General features: G+C 41.9%; 1 protein-coding gene across 2 annotated transcripts in view; it reads left to right on the top strand.

Annotated features, from left to right (window-relative positions):
- Positions 1-15,883, top strand: part of EML1 (EMAP like 1) — a 124,269-nt gene that overhangs the window by 93,208 nt on the left and 15,178 nt on the right. For both annotated transcript variants that reach the window (XM_061997734.1, XM_061997733.1), the window contains exons 6-13: positions 408-537; positions 4,401-4,550; positions 6,583-6,652; positions 9,327-9,437; positions 11,851-11,946; positions 12,460-12,594; positions 14,040-14,139; positions 15,573-15,727. In XM_061997734.1, coding sequence (XP_061853718.1) covers positions 408-537; positions 4,401-4,550; positions 6,583-6,652; positions 9,327-9,437; positions 11,851-11,946; positions 12,460-12,594; positions 14,040-14,139; positions 15,573-15,727 — 947 coding nt within the window. The remainder of the gene's footprint in view (positions 1-407; positions 538-4,400; positions 4,551-6,582; positions 6,653-9,326; positions 9,438-11,850; positions 11,947-12,459; positions 12,595-14,039; positions 14,140-15,572; positions 15,728-15,883) is intronic.

The following is a 15,883-nucleotide window of genomic DNA, read 5'->3' as shown; positions in this document are numbered from 1 at the left end:
GATGACAAAAATAAAGTTAATTTGAAGTGGCATTTCTGTGTTAATTGTAATCTTTGATGGTTTACCCTTCAGCTTTTAAAAGTAATATTGTACCATTTTTCACACCAAAAGAAAGATTTCAGTCCTGTCACTTTTATAGTTCTTCATGACATTGCTTAGTTCTGATTCTGCTGCTCAAAATATTTGGAGGAAATGGGGAATTTATGTTTAAAAATAAATTGACTTAGTGATTATGATTTAGGAAAAATAAACAAACCCTAAAAGTGCTTCATTTCTATGTTTGAGATTGCATGCCATCCTGTAGCTGTAACGCACCAGCCTGTTAAGTGGGGAGGGATGGAGGAGCACTGGAGTTCTCCACTGATGGGTTCTTTTGTGTAACATTCAACATTTCTGACCTTTTGTAGAGGAAGGATACGTAAAAATGTTTCTTCGTGGACGTCCTGTTACCATGTACATGCCCAAAGAGCAAGTGGAATCTTACAATTTGGAAGCAAAAGTAGAGCTACCAGCCAAGAGGCTTAAACTGGAATGGGTGTATCCTTTCTGTTTGGTCATTTCTCCAGGGTTTCTTTCAAATCATTTTTGGAGCACAACTATAGCAAAATTAAGCCACAGGGTTCATTTCATTGGTGAAGCAGCGTTCCATTGAAAACAGGTGTTCATTTCTGCAGGGTTAATTTCTTATCCTGCACCTTGCAAAGTCCAGGGTGGCATCTTAAGAAAGATTTTGCTTAAATGTTGCCTGAAAGTGAAGTCTGAAGCATGCTAACTAGCCAAGGATTAAGCTAAGCATATTGTATGAATGCAGCAAGCTGTGATTATTAATTATAGTGTGCATAAAACAAGCTCAGGGCTTTTTTTGCTGATTCTCAGTGGTAATTTAGAGTTTTCAACTGTTTGATAAAGTGTGTACTATTGTCCCTTAGAGGATGCCATCCTCAACTTCAGTGCTTGAATAAGCTCTGAACTGAATAGATCTTTGCAAGAGAGAGGTGCTCAGCAATAAAGTTCATGAGATGGTGATAAAATAATGTTTGAATTTAGATTTTAAGCTGTGTTAAAGTACCATAAATACTGAAAAACCAGAGTTTCCTCATGTCTTTTATGAGGGGACATTTCAGAGTTCTAACTTGGAAAAAAACTGGTTTCACTGCCTACAGAACTTTCCCCATTTCACATTTGAATATAATGAGAAAACATATTCTTTATTTTAAAACAAAAGGACATTCCACTGTTGTATAAACTTAGTATGTGTAATAGATAACTTGAGGTAAAATAGAAACACAATGAGATCTGAATCTATCTGTACTACTCACTGTCTTTAGGGAGATGAAGTCTTCAGAAGTGTTTTCTGTTTTAAGAAAACATCTTCTTTTTGATCCCAAACAGTGCAAATAGGAAGTTGCTTTGTCTTCAGAAAAAAGAAGACAGGCTGCAAATAGCCTTTTTTCGAAGTTGTATAAATAGAACTGCATGTGGCTTCAGAATGCACACAGGGAGTTCCCAAAAGTGCCATTGTATTCACAAGAGATTAATGACAGATTTAGTGACCATTCTTATTATTCCTGTTGCAGCTGAGCCTGTGGGTTCTCCCCCACACTGCTGGAACTGCATAGTTAATGTATACAGAAATAACTGAGGATTAGTTAAAGAGCAAAAAAGAAGTGTATGAAATTAAGAAACCATCTGAGATGAGGATAATAAATACTGCTTGTAGTATTTTACCACCGAATTGTTGTACAGGCTCTCACCATATATCACAACAGAGTGGAGTGATATCTTTTTACACTTGTAAGGTGCCCTTCACTTAAGAGGCCTCAAGATGGTACAGGAACAAATGTTAGGATGCTTGCTGAAACAGAAGACCTAGCCACAAATGGGTTGTCATTAGCAGTCTGTAGGTGGAAGTTGAAGTTTATATTTCAGACTATTGTAAGATGTGAAATTAGAGCGGGTCACGATTTCAGCCTCACTAGTTTCTCTCTTAAGCTTACTTGAAATGGCTGTGTGTTTGCCAGATGGAGTAGTGCTTTTTGAATATTCATGTGTCCTCCCAGGTGTGTGTCTGTGTACTCAGCAGAATCCCATCTATAAAGGTTTTCTGTGAACAGAAAAGGTACAAATTGTTAAAATGATCTAACTTAACCATAAATGGTTACTGAGGAGAACTGCACGTCCTTCCAAAAATACTGTGCTAGATTTCTTTGCAGTTAAACCCAGCCATGATATCCATACCTCAAAGTTGTATAGATATGTATAGGCTAGGTATATGAAAGACTTTAAAACAAGAGCTAATACCCAATTAATGAGAAGAAAAGCCAGGAGCAGGAGTGCAAAATAATTTAAGGGCAGATGAAACTAGCAGAAAACCGACCAATATTGCAGGCACTCATTCTGGATGAGCTGTTTGCTTGGAGAGTAGAACTGCAGTGGGAGAATATGGTTGGACTTGATGTTCTTAAAGGACTTTTCCAACCTGGAGAATTCATTGTGAAAACACCTTTGTAGCAGACTAATCAGCCTGGCTTTGCGATTACAGCCAGGGATGCTTTGCAAGGCAAGAATGGGGACAGCGAAACAAGATTTCGGAGGTGAGATGCACAAATGGAAAAGACAAAGCAGACTGTAATGAGAAACAGAAGCAAATCTGATGTGTAGATTTCAGGGTATACCTGAACCTTGAAGGGATTTCACAGTCATGGTATTAGGGACCTGCTTCTGCAGGTGGGTTGGACTAGATGATCTCTAAAAGTCCCTTCCAACCCCTACCATTCTGTGATCTAGATAAGCAAAAAAAGGTTCCCACATCAGATATATTCAGACATGAAGAAACAGAAATGCTGAGTGATGAAGGTGAGGGGGAGGTTTGGATCAGAGGTGGTAAAATCTGAACAAGAAATCAGCACTGGGGACATGAGGACAAGAATGCTCGTCTGCATGTGTCTGAACCCAGCTCACTTGGCAAGTGGGAGGTTTGAAACAAACACTGCAAGCCAAATGAAATGAAAAGGTCAAGATAATGTTCCCTGAAGGGCCAACTCACCAAATTGAACTTGAATCCGAGTGTGGGAAGCGGTGAGGAGAAGGAGATCTCAACCCCAGGGGTTTGTATCTGAGAAAAAAAGACTAATACAAAGAATCTGAGTGTTTGACAACAGCATTAGTGCAAAGGGTTGAATGCAGCATTGTTCCCCACAGGAAGAATCATAAAGAAAGGAGATTTTTTTCCCTACAGAATGTAATCTTTCCTATTTAATAGCTGTTTTTATGCACAGACATTTGTGCCTTATGGGTGTCAGTAAAATGACCTAAAGGAACTTTGGATGAAACGTTTCAGTTTGGGAGTCCAAAAGCTGTATTTTTGCATGCACATTCTGATGGCTGGGTATGCAGCACTACTTTTATTGCATTTGTTAGATAAAAAATGGCAGGCTGTATTTTAAATTGCTACTTTGGAAGTAAGATAACTATTGTCCTTACGTCTTGGATAGTGTTCACAGGAGTTTTTAGTTTGACTGGGTTACCGTTGACCATAGAGAACAGTGCACAAGTGATCTTTGTAAATAGCATATAAATGGAGTTTCACTATCACAGCCAGTCTCTCCATACTGACCAAGTTAGAGAACACTTCTGTTGTGCCAAGTTTCTGCTAATGCTGTTTCTCTCTGTTCCCATAAAAAAAGAAAAGCCAAAATAGTTGTAGTCCCTAAAGACTCTTCAGCAGAATAACCCTGCATAGTGTAGCTGAATTAACAGTCAGTCTAAACGAGATGATTTCTGGATTAATTCCAGTTATTTCATTAGAATAATTTTAGATTAGTGTTGATATGACCACCATCAGAATCTGGGCCACTGCCTTTTAAACACCAAAGAAATCAATTGGAATGGATGATGGAACCGTTTTAGGGTTTCATATCCATCTGGCTGGTAATGCCCGGAATAATGAAATCAATCAGCACAAAGGATAATGCAGTCAGCCCTACAGCAAGGCAGGGAGATGTGCTGAGCGGCTTATTAGTGTTTCCATCAAGCCTAACATTTAGTTTTAATTAGTAAACGAGCGTAAATAGTAAATACACCTGGGATAAAATTCATATTGCCTCAGCCTGGCTCTTAACAAGTTCCAGAGGATACTGGAAGGATAGTATGTCACAGAATCCTGTCTCCTTTGCCCTGGATTGGCTGTGGGACGTGTGGGTTTTCAGAGAGTCTGTGAAAATGCTTTAGGTGTCTCCACTGTAATAAAGGAGGGAGTTCTGAAGGCTGCCAAGTGTTAGAGCTGTGCTCAGGCCAAGAGATGCCCGCTTCAGGAAAACACAGGATCTGTTTTGGTTTTCCTTATTTTGAATCATTCTTCATGAGTAGCTGAGGTTATTGCAGCTTGACCAAGGCACTAGCTATGGGTACAGGGGCCGGGACTGCCGCAGTAATCTCTATCTTCTTCCAACGGGCGAAACTGTGTATTTCATCGCGTCTGTAGTTGTGTTATTCAATGTTGAAGAGCAACTTCAGAGACATTACACCGGTCATAATGACGACGTGAAGTGGTAAGTCGCCTAATAACTATTCTTTTTGCTTCTTAAAACACTGCTTGGGAGGGGATGTTTATTTTCTTTTAATGCAGTTCTGCAAATGTTGTTGAACTTCCAAGTCTCACATGGGTTGGGTCCTTACGCCTGCCTGCACTCGGACAGTCGAATAAAGGTCTGGCTGTAGTCATGGTATACGGATGTCAAATGTCTGTTAGAGCTCTGTTTAGTCATCACACAAAGCAATTCCTGTCAGAATGTGGTGGCACAGACCTGAGGATAGCCAAATACGTCCCTAGCAGAGCCTGGCTTTGCTTTTGAAACCTGCCTCCAGTTCTGTGTTTCCACGTGTGCTGTGCTACCTCATTCAGATGCAATTGCTGTGTTGATGTTCTCTGGGTTACTGCTTGTTTCTGTCTCTCCGTTGCTAACAGTTCCTCCTTTACTTGAGAAAACTTATTTTCCATAGCTAAAATACTTTTTAGGTTGAGAATAAAGAAAAGTAGAAATCTGAATCTATAGATCCGTTCATTTTCTGGTTTTAGGAGGTTTTGACATTAACTTCTTCTGTAGACTCTTTCCCTTTTTCAGTAGGGTTGAATTATTCATCTTCTCCTGAGTCTGGGTGCCAGATACAGGTCCTTTAGCCTCTATCTAACCAATTAAACAGTTGTAATCTCATCTGCAGTCTCCCTAGTAGTCTTCAGGCATGCTTACATCACGGCAGTTATCCTGCTAACTAGTCCTCAGTGGCCCGGCTTGTCAGTTGTTAGGCAGGCGTGCCAGCTTGGGCTTCAAAGTGATATAGCTGTGTTGAAGCTTGGAGGAGACTAGGTATCAGGAAATATCAATCTCATTAAACTGAAAGCTAAATCAACATATGGTTTATCTCAAAGGTATTTGTCTGCTGCTGACCACAGCTGAAAAAGAGCACCAGATTATCTGATGGGCCCTAATGTATGAGATGAGTTTGACATCCCTTCTTTAGACTAAACATTATGAAACACCTGTTGTCCCTCAAAGCCAAAAAATAGACCTGCTAGTCAAATCTGGTTGCATTGTAAGCATGTTTCATAAAACTGAATTATTTGTATGATCTAGTTGTTTCACAAGATTTTTAACTTGGACCTGTTCTATCTCATTTCTTTCTTTCCAATTTTCTGACTCTTTAGATATTTGAAAGCTTTCAGGTTTATTAGAAAGAAGACACCTTTCTGCATTGCAAAGCTAAATGAGTTATTGCCACAGTTCATTTTGCAGGGCACTTTGCCTCTAGAACTGTGTGCAAAGCAGCTGCAGCCAAAAAAAGAATTAAGAGCATTTGAGGGAAAAGGAGACTGTACCTCAAGGTTTAATGCAAAGTTTAGAGGTGTTTTTTTCCTCAGAGACATTAGTTAGCTTCGATCATTGGTTTTAAACACCTCAGTTTTAATTTTAGAATCAAAACTCCAAATTTCTGTGTCCTGGTTGTAATTTGGGGATCAAAATACTTGTTCTCTGTACTCTGGTTCTTACTTCTTAAAGGGCTTTTTTTTTCACATTTTGAAAAATATTAGAAAGATGTTGGAGTAGCTGAATATCTGGTCAGTATAGTCTGAAGAGCAGATTGTTGGAGTGGATCCACACACGTTTGCTGTGGAGGATTGTTGCTGGGTAGCATTCACTGTACTGACTAGGTCTTTACAACCTCTGATTAGAGATGTCAGAAGAGAGATAACTAGTACAAATTGTAAACACATTATACACTGTAATCACTTTAAATCTAGGTGAGATGAATGCCAAGATAAGTTAGACTGAGGTTTGCTCCATACGTGCTTTGCAGTGTTAGGGCTTGAGGAAACGACTGCCTGGTTCACAAGGGGATATTTGTTTCCAGTAGAAGGGCACAGGAATTCTTATGTCAGTCCTGGCTTTAAGTTGTTTAAATGTTTACTTGTATGCTATGTATCTCATATGACTAAAACAAGGCTATTTATTACAGGCTCAAGTAAAAGTTAGATGAAACAAATAATAAACATCTTTAAGTTTGGCCTCTTTTTCTTTTCTTTAGCCTGGCTGTCCATCCTGATAGGATCACTATAGCAACAGGTCAAGTTGCAGGGACATCCAAGGATGGAAAAGTGAGTGACCCTTTTGCCAACATGTAATTGCTTGTATTTCACAAGAATATGCTCTCAGGAAGACACGTGCTCTGTTCTTTTAATGTTGCAGTTGAATTGGTCTTACATGTCAGGACTGAATGCAAGCAAAAGTGTCTATTGCACACCGTCATAGTTGCCCAGTTCCATTATCAGCATCGATTAGTGGTTTCTGGTTCCATTACTTAGAGACAGAAGGTAAATTTGGAGATAGTCTCCAAAAGAAATGGGGAAAGATGAGGCTACAAAGGAGACCTGGAAAGGCAGATGGATGCGGGGAAAAGGAGGAGAAGCAGTGGAGATTAAATCATACACTATACAACTTCATTTCTGACCACAGCTACCAAAGACAAAGTAAAATAAGGGTGACTTTGGATTGTTTGCTGAAATAAATTCTATCATCTAGGCAAGAATATATTTCTCCATCCTGTTACCTGTATTATAGTAAATCTTAGCCGTAGGCTGGGAATTTGTTCAGAGTAAGATGTGCATTGCTCCAAAGAGCTAAGATGAATGAGAAAGAATGACCACAAGAAGAGACGGGAAAAGCATGAGGAAAACGTCACTCAGCAGAGGATGCAGCTGATGTCACAGCCAAGCTATTGCAAACCTTTTGTTAGGTGTCAAAGAAGAGTTTTAGGATGAAAACGTTATTAATATGCTGCCTGTTTAATGTAAATTAGGAATACAGAATGCCTGTTATGGAGCATGAGGTTTATGTAAAGATAACTTGGAGAAATCTCAGTATTTATTTTCCTAACTTCATAAATATGGCTCATTAACCATTGTATTTGGGAAATAAAATCTGAAGGTCTGATGTCTGTGAGGGAAAGTGGTACACAGGTAAGCTTTATATAACAGCTGTTTATAAACCTGAGGTAGAGTGTTGCATCTGGGAAAGAACAACCCCATGTGCCAGGACAGGGAATGAAGTGTTAGAGAATAGCACACGAGGAAGCGACCTGGGGGTGCTGATGGACAGCAGGATGAGCCTGAGCCAGCAACGTGCCCTCGTGGCCAAGAAAGCCAATGGCATCCTGGGCTGTATGAGAAGGGCTGTGGGCAACAGGTCAGAGAGGTTCTGCTCCCCCTCTACTCTGCCCTCGTGAGACCACATCTGGGATGTTGTGTCCAGTTCTGGCCCCTCAGTTGCAGAAGGACAGGGAGCTGCTGGAGAGAGCTCAGTGCAGGGACACAAAGGTGATGGAGTGGAGCATCTCCCTTCTGATGAAAGGCTGAGGGAGCTGGGGCTCTGCAGCTTGGAGGAGACTGAGGGGTGATCTCATTCATGGTTACAGATACATAAAGGGTGTGAGGAGGCTGGAGCCAGGCTGTGCTTAGTGATGGTCAGTGACAGGACAGGGGGCAATGGGGACAAGCTGGAACAGAAGAGGTTCCAGAGAAACACAAGGGAAAACTTGTTCCCTGTTGAGGTGAGGGAGCACTGGCAGGGGCTGCCCAGATGGGCTGTGGAGGCTCCTTCTCTGGAGACATTCCAACCCAGCTGGATGAGTCCCTGTGTGCCCTGCTCTAGGTGCTGCTGCTCTGGCAGGGGGGTTGCACTGGATGAGCTTCCCAGGTCCCTGCCAGCCCCCATCATTCACTGATTCTGTGATTCAGAGGCCGAGGTGGCCATGATTTACGCATGTATTTATTTTTCAGGGCCATTCCGCCAGTCATTAGCAGAAAGGACCGCTGGCAGCTGGTTGTGCTGCGGGGCCGGCCGCTCCGTTGCTGCCCGAGCCGCCCGCGCTGTGCCGGGACCGGCTGAGGCGGCTGCGCCCGGCCCGCGCGTCCCGCAGCGCCCCCTGGCGGCCGCGGCTCAGCGTCACCGCCGGCTCCCGCCCGCTCAGGGGTGTCCCAGCGCCCGTTCGCTTCAGCCAGCTGCGACCAGCAGTGAGCGCTGGCAGGCTGTACCCTCTGCGCAGTCAGTCCCAGACACTGGGCCTCAGCAGTCAGTGAATCGATAGTCAGTCCTGTGTCCAGTTCTGGGCTGCCCAGCTCCAGAGGGACAGGGAAGGGCTGCAGAGAGGGGCGAGTGCAGGGACACCGAGATGCTCAGGGCACTGGAGCATCCTCCTGATGAGGAAAGGCTGTGGGACCTGGGGCTGTTTAACCTGGAGAAGACTGAGTGGGGATCTCATTAACAGCTACAGATATCTCACTGGTGGGTGTCAGGAGGCTGGGGCAGCACTTTTCTCTCTTGTACCTAGTGATGGGACAAGGGGTGATGGAAAGAAGCTGAAACACAAAAAGTTCCATTTAAACATAAGGAAAAACTGTGTCAGTGTTTCAGTGAGGGAGCCCTGGCCCAGGCTGCCCAGGGAGGGTGTGGAGGCTCCTGCTCTGGAGGGCTTCAAGACCCACTGGGACATGTTCCTATGTGACCTGTTCTAGGTGGGAGCTGCTTTGGCAGGGGGTTGGACTGGATGCTCTCTAAAGGTCCCTTCCAGCCCCCACCATGCTGTGATTCTAAATAGGACTTATCAGTGCTTATATGGGTGACTCCAAAGAAGATCTGATAATTTTCATACCTTAAATTGCATTTGAATGGGTTTTTGGATGTTTTCTCAGTTTTGGTGGGTTTCTTTTTTAAACCCTGATTCCTTTTTTTGCAACCATTGTTTCAACTATTATTTCTGTGTGTGTTTTATAGCAACTGCCACCACACGTGCGTGTCTGGGATTCTGTCACTCTGAACACACTGCATGTCATCGGAATGGGGTTTTTCGACCGAGCTGTCACTTGCATTGCCTTTTCTAAATCTGTAAGTAAAGGAAATGACTAGTCACATTAAGAATCTGCTAAACAGATCTCTGAAGTCTTTCAAATTTAGCTTCCTTGACCAAACCAAACTTCCAAGCCATCTTTTCTCTCAGCTTCCTCTTTAGAGGAGGAAAGCTTCCAACTCAGTTGTTTCCAATGGTTTATGTTGTCATTAAGGTTAGCAGTATCTCAACAGTCTGAGGTCCACCTTATGCATACCACACAGTGAAATTAATTCCTTTGAGGACAGATAGTTCCAGAAGTACTTGTGTTCTTGACATTTCAGTATCCTCACTTCTCTTTAATCGTCGCATTGTGTTTCCCTCTACCTGAGAAACTTATTCTCTCTGGGTCTTTACCCCCCTACACTGTGCCTAAGAATGACTGATGAGAGATCTTTACAGTGGCCTGAACCCCTGATTTTGGATTTAGGAAATGGAAGCTCCTATAGGAGAAGCATAATTTTTTGCTTGAAAGCAGCAAAGACATATGCTTCTGTAAAGAATTAGAATCCTGCTGTTGTCCACTTGGCACCACCCTTTGAGCTCTAGTCTATGAAGGAGGAAAAAAAACTCCAAAGACATAGGCAGCATTCAAGTCCTGTATAAAACCTGAGTTTGTAGCCTGACACACATAAGCCTGGAAACCCTCTGTGTAGAACAGACTCAGTAAGCACTGTATGTGGGTGGTGTTTGGTTGTCTTGACAGCGTTTTCAAAAAGGAGAGGTCTAAAAGGTGTACTCTGTTGGCAAAATGTACTTCAAAGCTTCCACAAGTACTTGAAACCTATTGGTGACAATATTATGTGGAAAGTAAAAAAGAGAGGAGTGAATTGGGACAGCTGATTAAGAATACAAAGCTGAAAGAACACAATTTCAAGATCAGCTTTGAAGGATTAATAAAAAGGAATTGCAAACAAATACTCTCTAAATGTCTCTCTGGAGGAAGAAATAGGAACTTAGTAACAGGATCCCTTATAGGCAGGTGCCACGAGAAAGTAAGTGTTTAATATGTTTGCTTTTTGCTGTGTTTTCACAGTGAGAGCACAGCCTTGTTCTGGGCATCACTTTCCCATCCTGCAGTAGTACTGCTTATCTCATTTCAGACAGCTTTCTCTCCAGGCTGCTCCCTGTCCCACCTGTTCAGTTGTGTTGGCACAGTTACTCTTGTAGCTGTGTCTGAGATGTGTATTAGAGGCCTGATTCATCAACAGCCACGCCTTCTTATATGTAAACAAAATGAAACAGCCTTTACTTGAGTCTTTCTCCCTCCACCAAAAATGGATCCATTCCCTGAACAAGCTCACTTTTACAGCCCAAACTTCTGTGGTGACTCAGCTCAAGAGGCAGCAACAAGCGGCCTTGCTATGGGCAGCAGAAGAAGGACTGTTTGTGTCAGTGTTGCTGCCAAAGGAGTGCTTGTGGAACCACAGGCTTGGTCTGTTCCAGCGGGCTCATCTGCAGTCAAAGCTAACATAGCTGATGCCAGGAGCAGCAGGATACAAAGATCCCAGTTGAATGGGTTGGAAAGCAATTAGACAGTACTTGATGGTTAATTCCACTGTAGACAGACAGCTAGGAATGAACACGAAGAAATTGGGAAAATGGTCTAAAAAGTACCTTTCAGATAGGTACAATTTGGATAAAGATCTGATGATTGTGTAGCAATCCCATCACTAGAGAGACCAGTGTCAGTCAGCTCCCCTCAGTTCAGGTGGAGTCTCTGATGGAGTTCCCCGTCCTCTCTTTTGACTCACACATCAGAAAAATGAATCCCAAGTGGAAAAGGGCTAGGAAATATGGTGCATGAAGAAAGACTAAAGGAATGAGGGTCATTAAGATAAGAAGGACTGAGAGAAGATGTCTAGAGGTCCCTTCCAACCCCTGCCATTCTGCGATTCTGGAACATAAGTATAAGAAAGATACCTGTCAGGAATGAATTGTTTTCCAATTTCTTACTGCACTCCTTGATATTGCTTCATGGTTCTCATATGAAGATTAAGCTAGTTCCTCGTGTCTATAGCAGACCTGAGAAGTAGCAATTGACTCAGATTGCAAAGAAACTCAGTATCATGCTAAGGAAAAGCTTTCTTAATAGAATGGATAATGATGTGTAGTTTGCCTTTGGAACTTTGATCACTGAATGTTTGAGAAGACATACTTGCCTCGTTCCTGACAGAGTCTGTTTGTCTACAGTCTCTAAGAGTTTCTCTTCCAGATCCATTTTGAGCCCTGTTTTTTGATGAGCCTGTACATTACTATACTTCATGGAAATCTATGGCATAGCTGAAAGGGTAAAAGTGTGTGTATAAATATTGTGACCTGCACAGAAGTATTTAAGTATATTGAGTGTGTATTTCTGTCTTTCTCACGTTGGGTGTGTGTTGCATTCACATTTCCCACGTTTTTCCTCAGAATGGAGGAAGCAGCCTGTGCTCTGTGGACGACTCAAACGACCACGTGCTCTCTGTGTGGGACTGGCAGAAGGAAGAAAAGCTGGCAGATGTCAAGGTGTTGCAATAAGATATTTTGTACTACTTTGTTTGTCTGTAGGTCTGGATTTCTTGTCCTAAAGTGTCTTTCTATATTTAACTTCTTGTGCCTTTTAAACACCTTCTAGTTTATAAAAGGGAAAGAACATGAAGAAAGGGAATATTTTCTGTCTGAGCCTGTCCCAGTGGTTTGGGTTACTGGTTAAACTCTGCTGTTGATTAGAAAAGTCTGAGCAGCAACATTAGGGGCACATGCAGAAATTAAATGTCTGAAACTAATCTTTTGTGGAGAGCTTCTCCTTATCTGACGTGGTTTTGAAGGATAACTTTTGATACTAACTTGTGAAAACAAAATCTTTGACCACAAAGTATTTGGCCAAAGTATTCCAGACTGTGTTGATAAACAAACAGCTCAGAGTTTTTATGTTATGAAGGCCATGAGTTTATCTAACTTAGAGAACCATTTCATATTGTTTTATTTGCTTTGGATTTTAATGTTGATACAATGTTTTTCTCTTTTTCTCCTTTCAAGTGCTCTAATGAGGCTGTATTTGCTGCAGATTTTCACCCTACTGATACAAATATAATAGTAACTTGTGGAAAATCACACCTTTATTTCTGGACACTAGAAGGGAGTTCCCTTGTTAAAAAGCAAGGATTGTTTGAGGTAATTTTCCCCCCCTCCTTGATTTTATGTTTGTAATAACGGTGCAGTCACACAGAAGAGTTAATAAAAGTTGAGTAAGTTCAAAGAACTGATTATTAAACTTGATCTTTTGCAGACACTCAGGTAGCATTCATGGGATGGCACAGAGAACCTTTCCTTCCATGGTTAAAACTTCCACTATGATGTTTTGAAAAGCAATTGCTGCTTTGTTCCTTGGATTCTTGTTCTTTTACACTGTGCCCACCTCATCCCTTCTCCCTCCACAAAATGAAGTTACCTTAAAACTCTCAATGCTTACCTCAGGTTACAAAAAATACAGGAGGATATATGGTGGACTTGTTAATGTTGTCAGAGGGAAGACTTGCAAAACCCCCTAAATTACGTGAATATGAGTGTTCTTCCCCTTTCCTCTGTTCTGCTCAGACACACACACGTATGTAATTCAAATGCAGATTGAGATGGCTACTATGTGGTACATAACATTTTCATTTTGAGATCTTAATTTGGTTTTGTTCTTAAATATAAACTGAGCTCTAAAGCAGTTGCATGTTTAAACAAGGACTGTCTGCAGTGACTGCAGGTAACTCCAGTAGGGCCTAGCTGACTGTTTATGGCTCATGAATATTAGACAAAGGAGCTATTTTGCAATGTCAATTAACATACTTTGTGTGAAATCAGGAGGAGGTGCTGAGATGATGCATTTAAATATTGTTACATTGGTTTTCATTCATTTTTAATTCCTAAGCTACTGGGGCAGATTTCTGCCTCTGTGTTACTGTTCTGTTGTTCTCCATGGTTATTGTAGGTGGAAAAGTGAGGTATCCCTAGTTGAGAAGAGTTCTTAGTTTGAGGGAGAAAGAGGCCTTATACACTGGTAGTCAATAAATATTGTAAATGAAGTCCTTAGAAGCTCCTAGATTGTGATATTTTTTGCATTCTGATATACATTTCACTGTTTCATAGTTGTTGGTATCTTAAATGCAGGATCTCAAAGCAACCTTCCCATTACTGAACCACAGAATCCTTTCAAGAATCGATTTCTTCATTCTCGTGCTACAGCCAAGCTCTCTAGTAACATTTTTCTCTTACAAACTTTGGAGACAAAAAATTCCTTGATGCTTGTTTGCATCTTGGGCCATTTCTATAACCTTTGGGATTATGTGGGAGATGGAGGATTTGGTTTATCTCAGAGCATTCCTGGTTTTATGTTAAAAGCTGAGAGGCTTTCTCACTCACTCTGTCCACAGATTGTAATTAAAAGCTGCAGGATTGTGCCACCAGCCTCAGCTGATGCACAGATTACCTGTGGGAACGTATTTGACTCCTGTGTAGGTGTTTATGTAATAAGAGAGCTGCACAAAACTGAACTAAATTACCCAAATGCATACAGTTACAATGAATGGGTTGCATGTTGCTGTGAGTGTGTATTTTTCCTAACCATGCAGAAACAAGAGAAGCCAAAGTTTGTCCTGTGTGTGACCTTTTCTGAAAATGGGGATACCATCACGGGAGACTCGAGCGGAAACATTTTGGTTTGGGGGAAAGGTAAGACAAGACTGAAGTTAATAGTGACATTTTAGTGTAAAGTCTGTGAATTTTTACATGAGTGTAGTCTCATTTTAAGAAGCTTAAAATTTTGTTTAACTCGAGTTCTTTCCCAAGACCAAGGCAGCAGATTCTGTCTGGATTCTCCTCTGAGCACCTAAAGAACATGACTGATGGAATCTCAGATTGATAGTCTGAGATGCCATGCACAGGGATAAGGAAAAGCCCCTAAAAGAGACCTTATTAGGAAAGGAAGAAGGGATATGGCAGCTGCTTCTTATTTCCTCAGTGCCTTCTCCCAGGATACTCAAAGGATATAAGACTTGGGAAGTAACCTGGTGGATGAGTTACACAGTTGAGCCTTACTGAGCTACTTTTATAGACCTTTTTCATCTGAGGGCTCTCAGCCAATTATCTGCTTGTGCTTTTGATCAATACACTACTGCTGAGGAAAGGGGTGGATATAGTGTTTGTAACTCAGCTCCTCTTTTGTTTCCTTTTTTTTTCCTGTGATAGTTTAAAGCAAGACACTTGAACACTTTTCCTTCCCAATGGAGTTTAGAAATGGCATAGTCTCATCTTCCCCCTGTTCTCGGTTGTTCTTTTGGACTGCCAGCAGCCCAGGGAGACAGTGGCAGCTGCTGGCACAGCAGGGTCAGTGCACTGCTCAGGGCCAGTTTGTCTTCATGCCTTGTTTCTGCCTTGACTGCAAGCAGCCCCTTCTGCCACTTCACCCAGGCATGGAAGGGAATTCTTTGTGTGCTGCACCATCTTCTCACCTCTGCCAGTTGTTTTGGGTTCTTATTTTTCTATCTTAGTCCAGTGCACTTAGTCCAGTGCAGTTTCTATGTCTTCACTGCTTTTGACTCAGAGAAATTTGTAGTTGGTTTTGAAGGTGTTTTGAGTCTAAGAGGGTATTTGAACAAGCCAAGCTCATCAATAAACAAGTACAGGCTCTTTTGAAGGCTGATTCAGCACCTTCTGCTAGATGTACAAAGGCCTCTAGCTTAGTCAGGGTTTAGTGCAAATTCAGTCCCTGGAGGCTGTGGAATCTCCTTGGAGGACAAGAAGTGACTGGGTTATGGTTTCTGTGTTGATAAAGTGTGTAGTGCTACTACAGGTCAAGTGTGATGTCAAACAAAACCCCTATGAAAGGTTTAAGTAAACATGTTTTACTTTGTGTTTGAACCAGAGTGAGTGTGTATGCATACTTGTAATTTTTGGGCTGGAGGTAATGTGTTCTGAAGATGCACTAACTCAGTCTCTCCTGAAGACTCTGGGTCTGTGTGCTTTGGTGCAAGACTCCACGGCCACCTTTATCGTTACTTAGATGTCATCCCTGACAGGTAGGAGAGAAATGGAAACAAAACACTGAGGAAAAATGCAGTTAAGCTGAGTATGTCAGAAGTAATATCTTTCCCCTTTTTATTCAGGTACCAACAGAATAAGCCACGCAGTCCAAGGGGCACACGAGGGTGGGATATTTGCGCTGTGCATGCTGCGAGACGGCACGTTGGTATCGGGAGGCGGCAAAGACCGAAAGCTCATCTCCTGGAATGGAAACTACCAAAAGCTTCACAAAACTGAGGTGACACTGCTTATCTTGAAATTACTCTGCTACTTGAAATGAAGTTTCAGCTGCCTTCTGAACAGGGCTCTTTAAATAGGTTTTATTTCTTATGGATGTGTATTCTGTGGGAAAGCAGATAAAACATGACAGCATTTGAATCATCAGGTCATTCCT

This window comes from Colius striatus, chromosome 6 (assembly GCF_028858725.1).
Source record: "Colius striatus isolate bColStr4 chromosome 6, bColStr4.1.hap1, whole genome shotgun sequence".
NCBI classification, from domain to species: Eukaryota; Metazoa; Chordata; class Aves; order Coliiformes; family Coliidae; genus Colius; species Colius striatus.
Note: the sequence above shows the minus strand (reverse complement) of the source record. Positions and strands in the feature narration are given on the sequence as shown.